This window comes from Heterodontus francisci, chromosome 9, assembly GCF_036365525.1.
Source record: "Heterodontus francisci isolate sHetFra1 chromosome 9, sHetFra1.hap1, whole genome shotgun sequence".
In the NCBI taxonomy this organism is placed as follows: Eukaryota; Metazoa; Chordata; class Chondrichthyes; order Heterodontiformes; family Heterodontidae; genus Heterodontus; species Heterodontus francisci.
The window spans coordinates 35,204,428-35,227,862 of NC_090379.1; the positions used below are offsets into that span (position 1 = coordinate 35,204,428).

The 23,435-nt window shown below is 44.4% G+C and overlaps 1 protein-coding gene across 1 annotated transcript in view; it reads left to right on the forward strand.

Moving 5' to 3' along the window:
- The window catches only part of kcnh5b (potassium voltage-gated channel, subfamily H (eag-related), member 5b), a 349,527-nt gene extending 329,229 nt beyond the window's left edge, over positions 1-20,298 (forward strand). Inside the window, exon 11 of the mRNA XM_068038274.1 lies at positions 19,197-20,298. Coding sequence (XP_067894375.1) covers positions 19,197-20,144 — 948 coding nt within the window. The 3' untranslated portion in view covers positions 20,145-20,298. The remainder of the gene's footprint in view (positions 1-19,196) is intronic.
- Positions 20,299-23,435: the final 3,137 nt, after the last annotated feature.

Sequence of the window (23,435 nt, forward strand, 5' to 3'; positions counted from 1 at the left end):
GGCAAAGCTCCAGCTGTTTATACAGACAACACAACCTGAAGACTGAACTAAAGCCTTAAATCACTGACAGACACTTGTTCATACAATACTAATAGATCTCCCATACAGTTGCACAGAGAAGGTAAAGGAGAAGATTCCTTGTTACCTAGTTCTGCCATCATTGCGTCGCTCTTTTGCTTCGATTCGATTTTTCCTTCTCTGTATTTCTCTTTTTTCTCTTTCCTGTTGCATAGGATGTGATGGGTAACCTTACAGTGAGGAAAGAATGCCGATAGCCACAGGCCAAATTGGCTACTGGCCCTCCCCATTTTTGACTCATTCCCATGCTCCAGCACAATCCCACTCTCCTAATTTTTTCTTGTGTGCTTTCCCCCTAACCAACAGCCTCCCCTCGCCAGCCCCCCATCCCCATCCTGTCCTGTCCTCTCCTCATCCTGCCTTTACCATTTTCTTGGTCCCCCAACATCTTGTTGCTTCCTGCTCCGCCTTTTCTGATATCCTTCACCAGTTTGACAATTTAAATCCATTTTTAAAATAGATTAGATTATTAGATTAGAGATACAGCACTGAAACAGGCCCTTCGGCCCACCGAGTCTGTGCCGAACATCAACCACCCATTTATCCTAATCCTACACTAATCCCATATTCCTACCATATCCCCACCTGTCCCTGTATTTCCCTACCACCTACCTTTACTAGTGACAATTTATAATGGCCAATTTACTTATCAACCTGCAAGTCTTTTGGCTTGTGGGAGGAAACCGGAGCACCCGGAGAAAACCCACGCAGACACAGGGAGAACTTGCAAACTCCACACAGGCAGTACCCGGAATCGAACCTGGGTCCCTGGAGCTGTGAGGCTGCGGTGCTAACCACTGCGCCACTGTGCCGCCCGCAAAGAAAAACTAGTTATCAGTAAGAGTGACCAAAGAACAAAGAACAGTACAGCACAGGAAAAGGCGATTCGGCCCTCCAAGCCTGCGCCGATCTTGATGCCTGTCTAAACTAAAACCTTCTGCACTTCCGGGGACCGTATCCCGCTATTCCCATCCTATTCATGTATTTGTCAAGATGCCTCTTAAACATCGCTATCGTACCTGCTTCCACCACCTCCATCGGCAGCAAGTTCCAGGCACTCACCACCCTCTATGTAAAGAACTTGCCTCGCACATCCCCTCTAAACTTTGCCCCTCGCACCTTAAACCTATGCCCCCTAGTAACTGACTCTTCCACCCTGGGAAAAAGCTTCTGACTATCCACTTTGTCCATGCCACTCATAACTTTGTAAACCTCTATCATGTCGCCACTCCACCTCCGTCGTTCCAGTGAAAACAATCCGCGTTTATCCAACCTCTCCTCATAGCTAATGCGTTCCAGACCAGGCAACATCCTGGTAAACCTCTTCTGTACCCTCTCCAAAGCCTCCACGTCCTTCTGGTAGTGTGGCGACCAGAATTGCATGCAATATTCGAAGTGTGGCCTAAGTAAAGTAAAGTACAGCTGCAGCATGACTTGCCAATTTTTATACTCTATGCCCCGACCGATGAAGGCAATGCCATATGCCTTCTTGACTACCTTATCCACCTATGCTGCCACTTTCAGTGACCTGTGGACCTGTACGCCCAGATCTCTCTGCCTGTCAATACTCCTAAGGGTTCTGCCATTTACTGTATACTTCCCACCTGCATTAGATCTTCCAAAATGCATTACTTCACATTTGTCTGGATTAAACTCCATCTGCCATTTCTCCACCCAAGTCTCCAATCGATCTATATCCTGCTGTATCCTCTGACAATCCTCATCACTATCCGCAACTCCACCAACCTTTGTGTCATTCGCAAACTTACTAATCAAACCAGCTACATTTTCCTCCAAATCATTTATATCTCCTACAAACAGCAAAGGTCCCAGCACTAATCCCTGCGGAACACCACTAGTCACAGCCCTCCATTCAGAAAAATACCCTTCCACTGCTACCCTCTGTCTTCTACGACCGAGCCAGTTCTGTATCCATCTTGCCAGCTCACCTCTGATCCTGTGTAACTTCACCTTTTGTACCAGTCTGCCATGAGGGACCTTGTCAAAGGCTTTACTGAAGTCCATATAGACAATATCCACTGCCCTTCCTTCATCAATCATCTTTGTCACTTCCTCAAAAAACTCAATCAAGTTGGTGAGACAAGACCTCCCCTTCACAAAACCATGCTGTCTCTCGCTAATAAGTTCATTTGTTTCCAAATGGGAGTAAATCCTGCCCCGAAGAATCCTCTGTAATAATTTCCCTACCACTGACGTAAGGCTCACCGGCCTATAATTTCCTGGATTATCCTTGCTACCCTTCTTAAACAAAGGAACAACATTGGCTATTCTCCAGTCCTCTGGGACCTCACCTGTTGCCAATCAGGATATAAAGATTTCTTCCCTTGCCTCCCTCAGTATTCTGGGGTAGATCCCATCAGGCCCTGGGGACTTATCTACTTAATGCTTTGCAAGACGCCCAACACCACCTCCTTTTTGATAACGACATGACCCAGACTATCTACACTCCCTTCCCTAGATTCATCATCCACCAAGTCCTTCTCTATGGTGAATACTGATGCAAAGTACTCATTTCGTACCTCGCCCATTACCTCTGGCTCCACACATAGATTCCCTCCTCTGTCCTTGAGTCGGCCAACCCTTTCCCTGGCTACCCTCTTGCTCTTTATATACGTGTAAAAAGCCTTGGGATTCTCCTTAATCCTGTTTGCCAATGACTTTTCATGGTCCCTTTTAGCCCTCCTGACTCCTTGCTTAAGTTCCTTCCTACTGTCTTTATATTCCTCAAGGGCCTCGTCTGTTCCCAGCCTTCCAGCCCTTACGAATGCTTCCTTTTTCTTTTTGACAAGGCTGACAATATCCCCCGTTATCCAAGGTTCCCGAAACATGCCAAACTTGTCTTTCTTCCTCACAGGAACATGCTGGTCCTGGATTCTAATCAACTGACGTTTGAAAGAGTCCCACATGTCAGATGTTGATTTACCCTCTAACAGCCTCCCCCAATCTAAATTCTTCAGTTCCTGCCTAATATTTTTATAATTAGCCTTCCCCCAATTTAGCACCTTCACCCGAGGACTACTCTTATCCTTATCCACAAGTACCTTAAGACTTATGGAATTATGGTCACTGTTCCCAAAATGCTCCCCTACTGAAACTTCGACCACCTGGCCGGGCTCATTCCCCAATACCAGGTCCAGTATGGCCCCATCCCTAGTTGGACTATCTACATATTGTTTCAAGAAGCCCTCCTGGATGCTCCTTACAAATTCTGCCCCATCCAAGCTCCTAGCACTGTGAGTCCCAGTCAATATAGAGGAAGTTAAAATCACCCACCACTACAACCCTGTTACCTTTACATCTTTCCAAAATCTGTCTACATATCTGCTCCTCTACCTCCCACTGGCTGTTGGGAGGCCTGTAGTAAACCCCCAACATCGTTACTGCATCCTTCCTATTCCTGAGCTCCACCCATATTGCCTTGCTGCATGACCCCTCTGAGGTGTCCTCCCGCAGTACAGCTGTGATATTCTCCTGAACCAGCAACTCCCCCACCCCTTTTACATCCCCCTCTATCCCGCGTGAAGCTTCTATGTCCCGGAACATTTAGCTGCCAATCCTGTCCTTCCCTCAACCAAGTCTCTGTAATAACAACAATATCATAGTTCCAAGTACTAATCCAAGCTCTAAGTTCATCTGCCTTACCTGTTATACTTCTTGCATTGAAACAAATGCACTTCAGACCACCAGTCCCGCTGTGCTCAGCAACATCTCCCTGCCTGCTCTTCCTCTTCGTCTTACTGTCCTTATTCACTAGTTCCCCCTCATTTATTTCACCTGCTGTCCTACTGCTCTGGTTCCCACCCCCCGCCACACTAGTTTAAACCCTCCCGGGTGATGCTAGCAAACCTCGCAGGCAGGATATTTGTGCCCCTCCAGTTTAGATGCAACCCGTCCTTCTTGTACAGGTCCCACCTGTCCCTGAAGAGATCCCAATGATCCAGATATCTGAAACCCTCCCTCCTACACCAGCTGTTCAGCCACGTGTTTAGCTGCACTATCTTCCTATTTCTAGCCTCACTGGCACGTGGCACAGGGTGTAATCCCGAGATTACAACCCTGGAGGTCCTGTCTTTTAACTTTCTACCTAACTCCCTAAACCCCCCCTGCAGGACCTCGTCACTCTTCCTGCCTATGTCGTTGGTACCGATGTGTATCACGATCTCTGGCTGTTCACCCTGCCCTTCAGAATGCCACCTGTCCGTTCAGAGACATCCTTGACCCTGGCACCAGGGAGGCAACATACCATCCTGGAGTCTCTTTCACGTCCACAGAAGCGCTTATCTGTGCCCCTGACTATAGAGTCCCCTATAAGTATTGCTCTTCTGCACTTTGTCCCTCCCTGCTGAACAACAGTGCCAGCCGTGGTGCCACTGCTCTGGTTGCTGCTGTTGTTTTCCCCTGATGGGCCATCCCCCCCCAACAGTATCCAAAATGGTATACTTGTTAGAGAGCATGATCGGATTGTTGTAAAAGTTCAATTGTTTCACATGATGTCCTTACCTGATCTGGCCTAAATGTGACTATAGTCACACAGCAATGTGCCGATTCTTAACTGCCGTGTGAAATGGCCAAGCAAGCCACTCAGTTGTATGAAATCACTACCAGCACTTCAAAGCGGCCCACCACCACCTTCTTAGGGCAATAAATGCTGGCCTAACCATGTGAGTTCAGGGGGATCGAAGCTCAGACTGGGGGGGAGGGGGAGTGGGAGGGGTGGTGGCAATGAGGGGTTGAAAGGCAGACTGGGAATGATAGGGAGACTGGGGATGGTGTAGGCCTGGGGAATAGCATTTTCTGCAGAACAATGTGGAGTTGGTGGTGCCGTAATTGCAGGGTTAATTGAAACCATGGGGCTTTACAATGGGTAAACAGTGGAAACAAAGGGTAGGAGACCAAGCATTTTCAATGGAAAAACCAAGGGGAAGGGAGATGGAAGGTTTTTGAAGTGAGGCCTATTAATTCATGGGCATGTTTCACCACAAGTGGCTGTTGAGGAGGAAACTAGATCATTTAAAAGGAAATGGGATAAATAACTGAAAATGAGGAATATAAAAGGATCTTGTGGGATTCGGGCAACAAGACAGTGCATCATCATCAATAAAGGCACTGGAGGCTGAATATCATTTTCCTGTGCTGTAACTTCTCTAATTCCCTGAAAACTGCTTTATGGAGTCCGAGCCTAGGGAGTGGTTTAGAAATATTGGCGATGAGATGAGTTTTGGACTCGTGCTCCTAGATGTTCCCAAAACACAGAGATCACTGTCCTTTGTGTGATCTTTCAGTTTAGTTCAGGTAGGTCTGTACCAGATGGTTTTTCAAATGTGAAGTCCAAGTACAAATCAGTTCTGACTGAGGCTCACAGTTCAGAGTTGTGACCTTCACACAGAACCAAAATTCAAGGAGATAGGGAAAGAGATGGAATAATGTTTGCAGATGACATGTGATCTCAAATCATATGATCACATGACCAAATGTCATCTGATCAGATATCATCTGATTTGAATGTCACATGATCAAACTTGCAGAAATATCTCCAACCAAAGTTGGCAATCCTACATCTTCTACTATTTTTAGGCCTTCGAGGACACTGTGCCAGCTGAGACACCAGGGACTGGGAGTATGATAGCATATGACTCTTTTTTCCAGCCAATGATGAGTAAGTGTACTTTCTGCCACAAAACCTATGGATAGTTTAACCTACCAGGCACGATAGAGACATGAAAAAGAATGACAAAATCATAATACAAGGTACAAATGTGGTAACTTAAAGTGCGCACAAATCCTGAACTTTTACCATTGATAACTATTTTATGATTTTTTTGTTTAACAAGAAAGATTCAAGATAAATCTGTGCTAGAGATGGTTCACATAGCAACTTCTCATCCTCAGCTGTGCCTTTGAAGAGAACTATTGAGCTGAAGTCAAACAGACCCCTATAGGGGAGGAAGCAACAATCAGAATGGATGTATTATTCTGGGGTATTCTTATGCTTCTTTTAGCCTGCTTCTGTGCTGTATCATTCTACAATTCTATGAGTCAATCTTTGTGCTGCTTCTTTTGTGCCAAGTTATTTTCCTAGCTTTTAACCCAAGAGTTTTAGCAGAGATATTTTTAGTTGCATCACCTTTTCGTTATAACATGAAAATTCCAATGGGAATGGAGGAAGGAGGGATGCAAGGCAGATGAGATTGGAACTGAGGGGGAGATGTTCACACCCACTTTTATCTATAATTTTGCATCTACGGGTAGAGGCACACCTACCCTTGGTATGTCTGAGGAAAATTGCTTTTGCACGTTTAGCCTTACTTGTGACAGACTTGTGTTGTGTCCTGAAATCTGGTCTCCAGACAATCTCCAACACTGGGATGGTGCTGCCAATACCAAAAAAATGCCTTTCACAGCCTCCAGGCGTCACCATGGCCTTAAAATTTTATATGTGTGCCTCATTCTACATTGCCACAGGGAACATCAGCAATATCAATCAATCTACAGTGTATAGAGATATCAAGTAGGCTACTTATATATTGTCTGTTGGGACAAACAATTTCATCACTTTCCCCATGGATGACCAGCGGTAGGATGAGGGGACATTGCAAAGATTCCCAAAGTCCACAATGTGCCCATTTGGTTCTTGCCAGTCAATTTCCAACACCTCTGTTTACAGTGTAAAGCTTCTCATGACAGAAGAGAACAGAAGATGAGAGCAAGCACTGATGGTTTAGAGCACAAAAGGCAATTCAGTCCATTGTGTCTGTGCCAGCTGTGTGCCAGAGCAATCCATAAATAATACCATTGTTCTGCTCTCTCTCTGATTCCCTCAGGTCAAATCTCGGACACAGTTTGAGTAGACCACACGGACCTTGATTGTACCAGAAAATAGAAGGCATCGGCTAAAAAGAGGCTGAAGAGCTCCAGAAAGGCCAGAATTAGTCCCATCCCTTCCTTATTACTCTGCCTCATTCACTTATATGAATACATTGAAACAACACACGCTGAGAAATTTAGCCTTCACAATTTATGGCTGGGTGTAAAGTGGTGAATCAAATTGCCCAGCGGTTATAGAATACATCCAATTTTCATTTCCATTGATTTCAATAATAGGGTGTGGGGTTTGGGAGATGGGGTGGGGTGGGGTGGGGGGCGTCAATTTGCTCTGCTAACTTACCATCCAAGAGCTGAAACTAAAAATTATCTCATTGAAGTGAGGTCCAGCAATGTGCGAGTTCAACACTTTTTTAGAATGTTTTAAGAATGAAAGACACTTATACTTCTACCTTCTGGAAAGGCAATTTTAAATTTCCCACCTCAGTCCTGTCTGCAATTAGAAACACAATCAAGTTTTTCAGCAACAACATATGGTGGGGAAATGATGTCAGATGCTGGCTATCTAAAGCAAAATTGTAAATGCATTCTTTTTGAACACATTTCCAATTTTGTAATAAATAGTGAACAGTGAAAATTTTCCCCTCAAACATTAACCATTCTAAAGTGCCTATATTTTCTGACCAGGTAGTGCACATAATAAATTGCTTGGAGTACTTTTTTTTTTAAAGAGCACAAATTAACGGGTTTCTTACTGCACATTGATAAGAGGTGACAAAGCACAATACTCCATCTGATCAGAGCACAGAGCTCCTATCTTATTCCCTTTACATATGACTATAAATGGGCATAAAAGGGGTGCAACACATTGCAGCCCAGCCTCGACCAGTCATGGATGAGCTGGACATACAGCTAACCAAATCGGAACTCAGTGATGCCATTGATTCTCTAGCCAGCGGAAAAGCCCCTGGGAAGGACAGCATTACCCCTGAAATAATCAAGAGTGCCAAGCCTGCTATACTCTCAGCACTACATGAACTGCTATGCCTGTGCTGGGACGAGGAAGCAGTACCCCAGGACATGCGCGATGCCAATATCACCACCCTCTATAAAAACAAAGGTGACAGCGGTGACTGCAACAACTACCGTGGAATCTCCCTGCTCAGCATAGTGGGGAAAGTCTTTGCTCGAGTCGCTCTGAACACGCTCCAGAAGCTGGCCGAGCACGTCTACCCTGAGGCACAGTGAGGCTTTCGTGCAGAGAGATCGACCGTTGACATGCTGTTCTCCCTTCGTCAGATACAGGAGAAATGCCGTGAACAACAGATGCCCCTCTAAATTGCTTTCATTGATCTCACCAAAGCCTTTGACCTCGTCAGCAGACGTGGTCTCTTCAGACTACTAGAAAAGATTGGATGCCCACCAAAGCTACTAAGTATCATCACCTCATTCCATGACAATATGAAAGGCACAATTCAACATGGTGGCTCCTCATCAGAGCCCTTTCCTATCCTGAGTGGCGTGAAACAGGGCTGTGTTCTCGCACCCACACTTTTTGGGATTTTCTTCTCCCTGCTGCTTTCACATGCGTTCAAGTCCTCTGAAGAAGGAATTTTCCTCCACACAAGATCAGGGGGCAGGTTGTTCAACCTTGCCCGTCTAAGAGCGAAGTCCAAAGTACGGAAAGTCCTCATCAGGGAACTGCTCTTTGCTGACAATGCTGCTTTAACATCTCACACTGAAGAGTGCCTGCAGAGTCTCATAGACAGGTTTGCGGCTGCCTGCAATGAATTTGGCCTAACCATCAGCCTCAAGAAAACGAACATCATGGGGCAGGACGTCAGAAATGCTCCATCCATCAATATTGGCGACCACGCTCTGGAAGTGGTTCAAGAGTTCACCTACCTAGGCTCAACTATCACCAGTAACCTATCTCTAGATGCAGAAATCAACAAGCGCATGGGAAAGGCTTCCACTGCTATGTCCAGACTGGCCAAGAGAGTGTGGGGAAAATGGCACACTGACACGGAACACAAAAGTCCGAGTGTATCAGGCCTGTGTCCTCAGTACCTTGCTCTATGGCAGCGAGGCCTGGACAACGTATGTCAGCCAAGAGCGACATCTCAATTCATTCCATCTTCGCTGCCTCTGGAGAATACTTGGCATCAGGTGGCAGGACCGTATCTCCAACACAGAAGTCCTCGAGGCGGCCAACATCCCCAGCTTGTACACACTACTGAGTCAGCGGCGCTTGAGATGGCTTGGCCATGTGAGCCTCATGGAAGATGGCAGGATCCCCAAAGACACATTGTACAGCGAGCTCGCCACTGGTATCAGACCCACCGGCCGTCCATGTCTCCGCTTTAAAGACGTCTGCAAACGCGACATGAAATCCTGTGACGTTGATCACAAGTCGTGGGAGTCAGTTGCCAGCACTCGCCAGAGCTGGCGGGCAGCCATAAAGACGGGGCTAAAATGTGGCGAGTCGAAGAGACTTAGTAGTTGGCAGGAAAAAAGACAGAGGCGCAAGGGGAGAGCCAACTGTGCAACAGCCCCGACAAACAAATTTCTCTGCAGCACCTGTGGAAGAGCCTGTCACTCTAGAATTGGCCTTTATAGCCACTCCAGGCGCTGCTTCACACACCACTAACCACCTCCAAGCGCGTATCCATTGTCTCTCGAGATAAGGAGGCCAAAGAAAAAAAAATGACTATAAACGGGCATAAAAGGGGTGCAACACATTCTAAATTTAACAGTGGGTTGGGCTGTGCACAATCTTTGGATGGGCAGGTGCTTAAAACAGTTATTAGGCCCCTTGGATAGGTTAATTAGGGGCCTAATATCTGTTGAAAGACCTTTTATCAAAATGAACTCCTGATGAGCTGTTCAGGGGCTGGATTTTGAGCCCCTGCCCAGGCCAGGAATGGAGGTCGACTGGAGCTAAAAATAGCACTGCTGGCTTGCCTGCTGGCTCCATGGCTTCCTCCTGCCCCCTGGCCATTTTCCCAGAGGTGGGATGTTCTGGGGGTGGGGGGGTGGGTGTGGCAAGGCTACCGCTTAAAGCCAATTGAAGGTGCTTGACTGAGATTTTCCAGTCAGCCTCCATGTTCCTGGAGGCGGTGGGAGACAGTTTAGCTGCCTGGAGGCGGTCTCCTGGTGGCAGACTGGGGTGGGGGTTGGGGGGTTGCTGCCTGCACTCCAGGCAGGTTTAGAAGCCCTCTCTGCCTGCCTGGGTGCAGCAGCAGCCCACAGGCCGCATTCAGAGGAGTTCCCCCTCCCAACCCCGCAGAGGTGGCCCAGCTGCAAAGGCCATTTTTTAATTTTAGTTTTGAAAAGGTTGGAGAGAAGGCGCCTCCATTGTGAAGCGTCCTTTCCTGCACTTACCTGTCATGGCATCCTGCTGCTGCTTTCAAGCTCTGGAAGGCCGCTAATTGGCCCTCCAGCTTCAAGAGCCTACCCATAGTCCTTCATTGGACAGCGAGCCTTCAGGGAAAATCACACTGAATGACTATTTCCCACAGTTCAGCCTGACGCCGAGGTTTAGAAGCCTGCAGGGTAAATCCAGCCCCACGTTTCTTCATCAGCCTCCAACAAAACCCAAGTTATGAATTATTTCCCCATTCTTTTTATAACATACCCTTCCTATGGAATGCTTCCTTCACTCCACACGTGTCGTGATACAAGCCCCTCCCAGGACTTACCTGAGTGTGGCTGCCAGTGAGGCAGATGGCCTTAAATTGTTTTTACCTGTTGGGCAATCTGCCTGTGGAGGCATGACTAGTGCCAGGAACTTGCTCAAAGTAAATACATGAGGCCCAAGGACCAATTAATCTTGATCCTGGGGCTATGTGGTTCAGTCTGGGCCTAAAAACGGGCCTAGGCTACTACATGCCTTAAACACATTACAGACATATTTTTATCTCAGCAAGTGGCAATAAGTCCTAGTTTTTGGGGCTGTGACTCACAATGACTAGATTCCTGCTTTAGAGAATGCAGGTAGCTAAGGCAGTGTACCTCCCTGACTCCAGTCCATTGTTGAAGAAAAATGTGTTTAAAATCCTCAATCATATGAAATTTCTCCTTGAACAATTGTTTGGAAACAGAGGCTGTTACCCCTCAGTTCTGTACACTGATGAGGTTTTGCCCAAACCAGCCCTTGTTCAAATTTCCATCGCTGAGGTAATGAAGTATGAGAGCAAAATAACTTGAAATAGACAGGTACTGTAATAAAAAAAAATCATTTAACCTCCCCTCAATTTAACAGGAGGAGGCTTCTTCATTGCTACCTGATGCACCCCCTTAAGACTTTGATTTAATGCAGCCAGATAACAATGTCTGAATGAAATAGAACATTAGGCCAAGCACTCAATTAACTATTATTCCACTAAAGAGCAGCTATTACAATTCCCTGACAATATTAGATTTTTATAGCACTAAAATCCACCAATTATCTATGCTCTTAAGAAATGATATCTAACCATTCAGTTTTAAGGAGGTTGGTAATATGAATCACTACAAGAGCAGTTCTTTGTCAACTATACTGATAGAAATTAGAATGCACTGCTACAGGATTTAGCACTTGTCACTTGTCAGAATGAACCTGAGTTTAATCTCAGGGTCCTGATCAGAAAAATTGTGCAATGATTCATTACTTTCTTATTTAATAAAAAGAGCAAAACCAATCATTCATTAAGCAACCATTTGTAATTCATGTCAGTCCTTTTGGAGAATTGTTGGAGACATGTCGAAAACTGCTATAATGTATCACTGGATGATTATTCAAAATCTATTTACTGTTAATTAAAAACAACAATTAGCATCTCAAATTGAAAAATAATTACATTATCGTCACTCAGTAGCACATGCCATGGGTTAGTTTGTATTTAGCAAGGCATATAATAGAACTAATTGTAAAGCAAGTGATACTCATCAATGACAAGGGTACATTACAACAGAGTGCTCGCTAGCTTATATGGTGAATACTGTAACAAGCAACACCAGCCTTTCCATTAGTTTGCTTCTTGAGTGAACTCAGCTCCATGTTTCTTTCTCCCAGGAACACTGAATATTCTGTTCCATAGAATCAATAATGTTGTTCACTCTATGTCTTTCTGCGACACACATCGGGCTGGATTTTGTGGTGCCATTAGGTTTCCTGGCGCTGGGCTGAAAAGGCGGAGGGAACCCCCTTTGGCCTTTCCGAGCCCCCACCCCCTCCTGGCGGGATCTTGCGTTGTTCCAGCACTTAATAGGCCAGCACCGGAATCCCCGTCCCTTTAAAGACAGGGTCTCTGCCTGCAGGAGCTTCCATCCAATCACAGGGCCGGCAGCTCAGCAGTATCAGCAACGTCACTGGGAGCGGTGGCCACGGCTGGTACTGTGGAGGCCATCAACCCAAGCCACGCGGGAGACTCTGACCTCAGATAAGTGAGGTGGGATCGCCGGGTCCAGTCCAGAAGGCCTTGGTGAGGGGGCTGGGAGGTTGGCGTGTAGTGCAGGGGGAGGGGGTCGAGGGAGGTAGAGGTTTTCCCAGCGAGGGTCCTCAGTTGGCCACAGATTGTCTACGGAGGAGGGACCCTGCTCCCAAGCCTGTAGGGAAGGCGCCTTGTATTAATAGTGGCACCCCCAGTGGCGGGGGGGAAGGGATCTTTAAGTGGCTGTTAATAGGCCACTAAGGGCCTCAATTGGCCTCTGGGCAGAAAGACTATTGTAGGTCTATCCCACCCTCAATAAAATCACTTGGCGACAGGCCCTCTGCCTGTTGCCGCAATTCTATAGGCAACCCCCACCTCTGACCCCACCTCCTCAGGGGAGCCCATAAAATCCAGCCTCTCCTGTTGCTTTCTACAGAGCCTATCCCGTTAATGGCATCTCTCTGTTAAAGGCAGGGTACATTAATTTTTGTAAAATTTAAATTTTTTTTTTCCAAAATATACTTTATTCATAAAAATCTGTAAAAATTACATTGCCAAACAGTTTCCAAACAGCACGAAAAAATACAAACATTGCAAAAGAGATCAGTTTCTTTCAATAATGTCATGAGTTTCTTCCCAACCCTTCCGTTTCACAATTGTCATGTCAATTACAGTTTTACATTTACAGCAATTGAGAATATTAACGATACAGTTCGAGGGGCTTCCCATGGTTCCAGCCCCTCAGTCCAGCTTGGTGGGGGAACCTTACACTGTGGTCTTTCCCCATTGAGCCTTTGCTGCGGCTGCCCCAAGCTTTAGTGCGTCCCTCAGCACGTAGTCCTGGACCTTGGAATGTGCCAGTCTGCAACATTCGGTGGTGGACAACTCTTTGCGCTGGAAGACCAGCAAGTTTCGGGCAGACCAAAGGGCGTCTTTCACCGAATTGATAGTCCTCCAGCAGCAGTTGATGTTTGTCTCGGTGTGCGTCCCTGGGAACAGCCCGTAGAGCACAGACTCCTGTGTTACAGAGCTGCTTGGGATGAACCTTGACAAAAACCACTGCATCTCTTTCCACACCTGCTTTGCAAAGGCACATTCCAGGAGGAGGTGGGCGACCGTCTCTTCCCCACCACAGCCAACGCGGGGGCACTGTGCGGAGGGGGCGAGACTTCGGGTGTGCATGAAGGATCTGACGGGGAGGGCCCTTCTCACCACCAGCCAAGCTACGTCTTGGTGCTTGTTTGAAAGTTCTGGTGATGAGGCATTCCGCCAAATGACTTTGACGGTCTGCTCGGGGAACCATCCGACAGGATCCACCGTTTCCTTTTCCCGTAGGGCCTTGAGGACATTCCGTGCAGACCACTGCCTGATGGACCGGTGGTCAAAGGTGTTTTTCCGCAGAAACTGCTCCACGAAGGATAGGTGGTACGGCGCCGCCCAACTGCATGGTGCGTTCCGCGGCAATGTGACCAGGCCCATCCTTCGCAACACCGGGGACAGATAGAACCTCAGCACGTAGTGACACTTGGAGTTTGCGTACTGGGGATCTACACATAGCTTGATGCAGCCGCACACGAAGGTGGTCATCAGGATGAGGGCCACGTTGGGTACATTTTTCCCGCCCTTGTCCAGAGATTTGAACATCGTGTCCCTCCGGACCCGGTCCATTTTAGATCCCCAGACGAAGCGGAAAATGGCTCGGGTGACTGCCACGGCGCAGGAGTGGGGTATGGGCCAGACCTGCGCCACGTAGAGCAACAACGTGAGCGCCTCGCACCTGATGACCAGGTTCTTACCCACAATGGGGAGAGATCGCTGCCCCCACATGCCCAACTTTTGTCGTACCTTGGCTACTCGCTCCTCCCATGTTTTGGTGCACGCCCCGGCACTTCCGAACCATATCCCCAGCACCTTCAGGTAATCTGACCTGACGGTGAAGGGGACAAAGGATCGGTCAGCCCAGTTGCCAAAGAACATGGCCTCGCTCTTGCCGTGGTTAACTTTGGCTCCCGAGGCCAGTTCGAACTGGTCGCAGATGCTCATCAGTCTGCGCACGGACAGCGGATCCGAGCAGAAGACGGCGACGTCATCCATGTACAGGGAGGTTTTGACCTCCTCTATTTGAAGCCATCTGAGGTCTAGATGGATATAATTTCCAGATAGTCTTCATGAACAGACACTAAGGATGATCAACATCTATTTAAGTAATAGTGGTCACAAAATGCATCTCTTCAGAAATGACCAGAACGTCTCATGCGGTACATAAAAGCATTTTAACGTTAATTGAATTATTTTCAGTAATTGGCTTAGCAAAACAGGGAGATCTAATTGAATTTGGCTCAAAAACTAAACTACTATTGAGAATAAGGGGAAAATCCTATCTGGAAAGGCCATGGAAGATTGCATTAAATGCTAAGATTTAATGCTGAGAACGACTAAATGTGCACAAAGAATAATCACAGAGAATATTGAAGATGCAGGTTTGATTCCATTCCAACTTGGAATTATGGCATTTTACAAGACTGAGCAGAACAGACTTACTAAAGTGAAGTCAAAACAAAGTGCTGCAAGTACTCAGTAGTCGAGCAGCATCTGTGGAGAGAGAAACAAAGTTATCATTTCAGTTCGATGACCTTTCATCAGAACTGCATTGAAGCATACAGGATTCTGAAGGGATCTGATGAAAGGTCATCGACCTGAAACATTAACTCTGTTTCTCTCTCCACAGATGTTGCCAGACCTGCTGAGTATTTCCAGCACTTTCTATTTTTATTTCAGATTTCCAGCATAAAATGAACCTTCTTTTAGCTTGTGGAGCAAGAAGAAAGTGTGAGCACTTTTCCCTGCCTCTGCACTGTGTTGATGTCAACACATAATACATTGCCTCCTATTCTGATCCTATCCCTTGCCCATAGCTTCCAAACCTTATCCTTGCCCCCTCTACGGCTTCCTTGTCCTTATAATCTACACTTATCTGCATTTAAAATCTAAGCTCATTGTCAACTAATAAAAGCTCCTTCATTTATCCAATCTTCTCTATTACATGTTTTTTTACCCTACCACGATGGTATCCTTCTCAATTAAAGAAAGAATGATAGAAATCAGAAAAGACCATTTGGCCCATCTTTCATTTCCAGTGAATTAGATCAATGCTCAGGGCCTTGTAAGATTTGATAAGATTGAGGTGTTTTATACCCCCTTCTAAAGTCGGAACAGACTTGGCAACACAAAGCTTGTTATGAATCGACTTTATTGATATAAAGGTAAGGACAAGTTTGTTAAGCTTTCAGATAAACCATAATCACAAACTCAGGCAGTAATTAACAGTCTAACACAAATACTACCCGTATTAGAGACTGGATGGCAGAGCGCACAACTCTTTGGTCTTCAAGATTCCCTTGTCGGTCTCTCGCTTGTCTCTTGATGTTGTTCTCTGCCATACAGTAGCAAAGACTAAACTTCTTTTATCCTGGCAGCTTTTCAGTTAACTCACCCCTCTCCCAATCAGTGATTGGTCTTGCATTAAAGGATGCCTTTCTTAACCAACCAAGGATCGTTATGTGATCATTGCTAACCTTTCGGATTTGAGCAAGTTGTACTTTTTTGTGTTCCTTTGTGTTTACTACTTTATCTCAATGCTTTTACATTTCGAGGATGCCTGTCTCACTTCAAGACAAATCTATGCAGAATCTGTTTTCACTGTCTGCTGTCAGGGTCTCACCCTCTTGCTACAAGTAAGCATCTTAAAACTTGACATAATCTCCCAGAATCCCTCTGCCTTGACATCTTGTCCATACCCTGCCTTATTTCCTAAGTATTTCCACTTTACCATACTACAAAGAAGGGTTCTAATAAAGCTAAATGTTACTTTATGATAATTAGTTAGTTGTTAGTTTATAATAGCTTGATTTTGACAATTAGTACTCTGGTTAGTAACTCTTAGTAAACTAATAATCTACCATTATATTCTTCCTCTGAATTGGTGTCAATCCCCAATTCTCTAGAGTCAAAAAGCTACCCATTCAAGTTTTTGAGTTTTTCAAATGACTCTATTCACTGTGCTAAGTGACAGTCTCGAAATATGTTGACTCAAAACATGAAGTATTTATTCTTTTACAGTCACACCAACAGAACCCTGGGGAAAAAAGTTAAACGAATGGTGATTTATGTTTTAATCTTATTTGCTATTTTACTCAAACAGTGAGTGTTCGTGGCAGAGAGGTTTCTGGGGACAGCAGTGCATAAGTAATATATGTAATTAAATTAACAGGATCCATGAAATATTCTGGGTTAGTTGTCATCTCCACTGATATTAAGTAACTCCCACACTATGCCAAGCTCAGTATCTTCTCCAATTTGTTTGTGTGATGATACCATTAGCACTCAAAAGTGAAATGCTGCAATTTCTCATGAACAGGACTGAAATTGAACAGGAAAAAAACATTTTACAGGATAAACACAGTCCAGAACTGTTGTAAAATAGTTTTTTCTGAATTAAGATAGACTCTAGAACAGGGTTGTCCAACATATGGCCCGCGGGCCAAGATCCGGTCCGCCAAAGGTTTCCATCCGGCCCACGGATGTATTTCAGAGATGAGAAATTTTCCATTGTCTTCTTCTTCCAGACCGGCTTTTTAATAAATTAGCGTTTAGTTTCACAGATGACAGGTGATGCACGAGAGCGGTAACAGCAGTTTCCCAACTTCGGACAGATTCAAGCTTTTCCTATTTTTTTTAAAAGCCCGGTGCGAAACTCAGCGCAATTTAAAAAAAAAACTGACCAACCACAAAGCTGCTGTGCTGAGCGCTCCTGCTCCCCGCAACTGTGAGAGGGAGAGACAGAGGGAGAGAAGTGAATGAAGGAGATGGAGAGGGAGGGAGAGAATGGGGGGACAGCTTGAGAGAGAGAGAGACGGGAGGGGGAGGGAGGCAGAGAGAGAGGGGGAACAAAGAAAGAGGGGGACAGAGAGAGAAGGAGGGGGACAGAGAGAGAGTGGGGACACAAAGAGGGGGGACAGAGAGAGAAAAGGGGGACAGAGCGAGAGGGGCAAGAGAGAGAAAGAGAGGGGGACAGAGAGAGAAAGAGGGGAGACACAGAGAGCAAGGACGACACAGGCGGGGAACAATACAGAGAGGGGGAACAGAGAGAGGGAGAGAAAGCGATCAAGATCATTCCTCACAGATGGACTTCTATCCAGAATACTCCGCATCGCTACAAGTGTGTGGGAAAATATTGACTATTTGTGCAAGCAAAAAAATGCCAGGTATCTCACTAAATCAGTGTCCAATATAGTGATGAGAACGTAAGTCAATAAATTAATCTTCTCATTTAAAGCTTCTTCACAAAAATGCACATCTGTTATTTTGATTAATAGTAAGATATATTTTTAATGCCTTTATCTTTTTGAAATTGCCACACTGGCCCCCCCATGTAAGACAAAAATTATAATGTGCCCCCCCCCATGCAAAAAGGTTGGACAACCCTACTCTAGAAGCTTTTTTCTGTGTAACAGAAAAAGAAAATCAATGTCACAAGAGGTCAACTATTGGCTTGTTTGCCTGTTTTTCAGCCTGGAGGGAGATATACAGCAGTGTTACCCCAAGGTTCGGAACTAGGACAACTGCTGTTTTTGATATACAATAATTATTTGGACTTGGGTGTGCAGAGCACAATTTCAAAATTTGCAGATGACACAAAACTTGGAAGTGTAGTAAACAGTGAGAAAGACTGTAATAGACTTCAAGAAGACATAGACAGGCTGGTGGAATGGGCAGACACATGGCAGATGAAATTCAATGCAAAGAAGTGTGAGGTGGTATGTTTTGGTAGGAAGAATGAGAAGAGACAATACATACTAAATGATACAATATTCAAGGGGGTGCACAAATAAAGAGACTCTGCACAAATCTTTGAAGGTGGCAGGACAGGTTAACAAAGTTATTAACAAGGCATATGGGATCCAGGGCTTTACAAACAGAGGCATGGAGTACAAAAGCCAGGACGTTATGCCAAATATATATAAAACATTAGTTCAGTGCCAGCTAAAGTATTGTGTCTAATTCTGGATACCATACTTTAGGAAGAACGTGAAGACTTCGGAGAGAGTAGAGAAAAAATATTACTAGAATGGTTCCAGGGATGAGGAATTACAGTTATATGGATAAGCTGGAGAAGCTGGGGTTGTTCACCTTAGAGCAGAGAAGTTTGATAGTAGTCTTTAAAATCATGAAAGGTTTAGATGAAGTAAACAAAGAGAAACAGTTTTCAGTGGTTTAAAGGGTTAATAAACAGAGAGCAAAAATTTAAGTGATTGGCAAAAGAACCAGATGAACCATGAAGAAAAGCTTCTTCATGCAACAAGTGGCTAGGATTTGGAATACACTGCCTGATAGAGTGGTGGATACAGATTTAATAGTAGCCTTCAAAAGGTAATTGGATAAATAGTACAAAGAGAAAGAAATTGCAGGGATAAAGGAAAGGAGTGGGGCTAACTGGATTGCTCTTCGAAAGAACTGGTGCTCCATACTGTACTATTCTATGAACCTTTGTCCCTTGACCTCTATGAATCCTAAATATCAAAATCACTTCTTTCCATTGAGTTATATCTGATGAAGGTACAAAATAAACCTAACTGGGAGTATCTGAAACAGGATAAGGTTACTTCAGATATTCCACTCGTATTACTCTAATAATGTCTGCTGTCAAAGAAGTATCAGCATTTTGAAAGACAATTCTCTTAATTTTAATGACTTCTGTTCTTGAAATTAATAATCTGCTTTGCTTGTGCAGACTGCTGGGAATATTTTAAAACCTTCCATTTCAGAAATGTAATTTCCCTTTTTCTCTGGAACTCATTACAGATCATTTTTCGAAAGATCCTTGATGTAAAGAAAGAGGAGGAAGAGCGGCTACGGCTAAAGAACGAAGTGACGCTGAGTATCCCAGTGGACCATCCCGTCAGGAAACTCTTCCAGAAGTTCAAGCAGCAAAAGCAATTGAGGAATCAGGCGTCAGGACATGGCGACTCAGACAGAAACCAGCTCAAAGTGGAGAACCACTCGCTTCACAATGGTGCCTCTACCACTGGCACGAGTGTGGTGACTGTGTCTCAAATCACACCAGTCCCAGCTTCCCCCCTTTCATTTGTAAGAAATAATGAGCAAAAGCCACAAGCACAGTGGGAAACAGTGGAGCTAAAGCCAAATGGTCTGAATGATCAGATTTGCGCGAAGGTCAATAGCTCTATACAGACGAAGACTGGAAATGGAAAAGGATGGCTAAGACTTAAAAGTTCTGTTGCCTTCACTGATCCCTTCCCTGAATCCAGAGAGGAGAAGAAGGACAATTGGAACAATGTCATCAAAGCTGAATCCATGGAGATTCTTTCAGACGAATCGAAAGGTACTGAATCAGAGAATAATGTTATAAAGAATCCTTTGAGGAAAACGGACTCATGCGACAGCGGCATTACAAGAAGTGACCTGCGATTAGACAAGGCAGGGGAGATCCGCAGCCCACTGGAGCATAGCCCAGTTCAAGCCGATGTCAGGCACCCCTTTTACCCAATCCCTGAGCAGGCTTTGCAGACTACATTACAAGAGGCCAAAATGGAACTGAAAGAAGACATTCAGTTGCTATGTAACAGAATGACTGGCCTTGAGAAACAAGTGACCGAAATCCTTCAAATATTGTCGGAAAAGAATGTGGCGGAAATGCCTACTGAGAAGTCTCAACTCCCCAGTCAGGAAATATTTCATGTTTCTAGGCCTGCAACTCCTTCGTTGGAAGCAAAGGATATTCAGTTTTAGCTTAGAAATGCTGTAAAGATTTAACTTTCACAGTCTAACCAAATGCACAAGACGACTGCTTTAACAGTCTAAAGACTTTTGCATGTCCAGCTGGATTCTGGCCTGCCAAAGAAAATTATTAACAGAAATATTGCTTGTAATTATATAGATATCTGCATGCACATATAAAAACCTTGTTTACAGTCCTTCACTACATTGGGTCATTCTGTGCAGTGTAGTTACTGTTTTTTACTTTAGACTTCAGAGCCTATACTGCCAATGGTTCTCCGAGCCACGTCTGTAAAAGACCGCAGGCTTGACAGTTGACATATTTTATCCTTATTGTGTGGGAAACTAATGTTTCTTCCCTCTCCAGAGGCCATTTATTGCATGCTTCGTTTCTTCAGGATCATAAGAAAACAGATGCTGTCGATGCATACATATCGCTACAAATTTCAGTTTACAGGTTGAGAAATTTACAAAATAAACCAAAAAAATTTTTTTTTAAATCAATTTCCTCACTTTACCATTTTGGAGGGAGAAAAATAATTTTGACATCAAAATCTATCTTGGTGGATGAGGGTCAGTTGAAACCCGTTGTGTGCACATGTACATGCACATAAATATATATTATGGATATAATTCTATCTATCATATATATATGCACACACATGCACACATGCATGCATATTATAGAAATTATACATTTCCAACATTAATAAAACAATGTTAGTGGCATAACTAGAGAAATATTACATTTATGCCAGATAGGCCATTTTTCTACTTGTAGCAAATAATTTCGAGTTTCCTATAAATATGAAAATGTTTTTTTTTTCGTTTTAACCTTATTCAAGCATTCAGGAAGCTGAAAGAGGTGAGCATTAATAACTCAGTACTGTTGTAATGCAAGCTTTAACATGTTCCAGCAAAATAATCTGTCAGATGTGTAAGATTGCATTTAAGAGATTTTTTTTACTGGAGTTTACTGGTAACCAAATCAATTAGCAGGTTATGAATTATTAGGAGTAAGTAATCGTACAGGTTAGACATTAGTTGGCTCAAGAATCACCCATATTTGCCATTTGTAGCTGTCAACAAAGTGCGGGAGCACAATTGAGCAGACACAAAGTTCGAAATGCATCTTATTTTACCCATTACATAAGGGAGGTTTTATTTACGTTCATGAAAGTGTCACTATCTCTTCAGTTTATTTTTTTAAGCCAGGATCAGGTGATTAGACAAAAGGTGCACATAGCTTTAAGATAGGATCCTCGATGGCTAACATAAGCTGCTTGCTATGGAAGTCCCTCTTTATCTACATTTGACTCACCTTGTTGTTCTAAATTTAGGAAACGGCTTCAGAAATTTAAAATTCAATTTAATGGGAAACGTGTTTAAAGGTATGTGGCCACAAAGAAAATCCCTCTACATCTCAAGTTTAAGAGATAAATTACTTATTGAGAGGTATTTCTTCTATTTTACATCGAACCCCATTTCTGAAGATCATTTTCCATTCTTTCGACAGCCACCAGATTTGAAATGAGCCCCACAACAATTATTGACATAAGAAAAACAAGAAGTTTGCAAGAAAGTCAGATTTTATTTCCCTCTAGTAACTACACACTGTGTAGACTAAAATAAGAAATAGGAGCAGGAGTAGTCCATCTGGTTCATCAAGCCTGCTCCATCATTCAAGAAGATCATGGCTGAACTTCTACATCAACTTCACTTTCTCACCCGATCTCCATATCCCTTGATTCCTTGAGTGCCCAAAAATGTATTGATCTCAGTCTTGAATTGACTGAGCTCATCGACTGTGCATCCACAGGCCTCTGGGGTAGAGAATTCCAAAGATTCACAGTTCTCTGAATGAAGAAGTTTCTCCTCATCTCAGTCCTAAATGGCCGACCCCTTATCCCTAGTTCTGGATTCTCCAGCCAGAAGAAACTGCCTCTCACATTCTACTGTGCCAAGCCCTTTAAAAAAATGTATACATTTCAATGAGATCACCTCATTCTTCTAAACTCCGGAGAATATAGGATAGCCCTCTCAAGAGGAAGAAATGGTTGCCTTTTTAATATCTTGCTACCTATCCAGATTAACTTTCCATAAGAAGAGCTTTCTCTATAAACTACCTATTAGGATGGCAGTGTTTTGGAAAACAAAATATCGATTTTGAAAGAGATTATCTGTGAAAATTACTGGAAGTCAATGGCCAGAATTTTACCTGTTCAAAATGGACGGCGATGGAAGCTGTGCGGAGGGGGGAGACATAAAATAGTGCAAGATGACGTCGGGTTAGGCCCCCCAACATCATGCCATCAGAACGCATTTTTACCAAGGGTGGACAGCGAGCTGAGTGGGGTCTCTGCTTACCATCTCCAAATGAGCAATTAAAGGCCAATTAAGATAGTTGAGGAGGTAATTGACACTGATTTTACATGCCCCTCAGAATTTTACGAAACGCACATGACCCACAGGGGTGGCGGAGTTTCGGAGCCTCAGCAACATTTAAAGGGCAGCAACTGTAGGGGCCAGCTGCACTCAGCATTCGTTCACTGGCGCCTTTTGATTTATTAGCACCGAAGATGGTTAAGCATTTGTGGTGTCCTTGAGAAGTTAATTATCCTGGCAGGGGGCTCATTGGAGAGGGGCCTAATAGAGGGGAAGGACTGGGTGGCCTTTCTGCAACAAGGGGACGGTCACCCCCTTAAAGCGGCATTGCCCTGGTGACATGGGGATCTGCATACAGGCATCAGGTGCTGGTGGCCTTTTAAACATGCAGCCAGCAACTACTTCTGGGTCTCGGGACAATGTGGGTACCGCCTTACTTCCTGCCCCTGGTTGTGGAATCGTCGGCGGCCCCCACCGGCCGGCTGCGATCACAAGGGGATTGGAGGTCGGAGTAGGGGGTCCTTTACCACTCACTTCCACTTCCGCCTCCACTACCCCACTGCTAATGGTTAAATTCTGGCCAATGACCTCCTTTATTCTGCCTCAAATCATATTCCTGGATTAAGACCTTTTCTAACTTTGAAAACATGTAATCAATTGGAAAGCACATCACTCCATCCTCTGGTAAAGTATTTCCTTAAATTCTTGTTAAACAGATGTTCACGACAGAAGCAACTGTGGATTAATTACTTGATCCAAAGGCACAGATTCTTCACTTTACACAAGTGCATAATTACAGAATTAAATCCCAAAACAATAGAACTGATTATTAATTTTCTAATCTAAACCTGAATTTCATTTACTATTTTACAATAGCACAGAATGCGTTGCAAATTAAATTATAAAGTCAGATAGTCA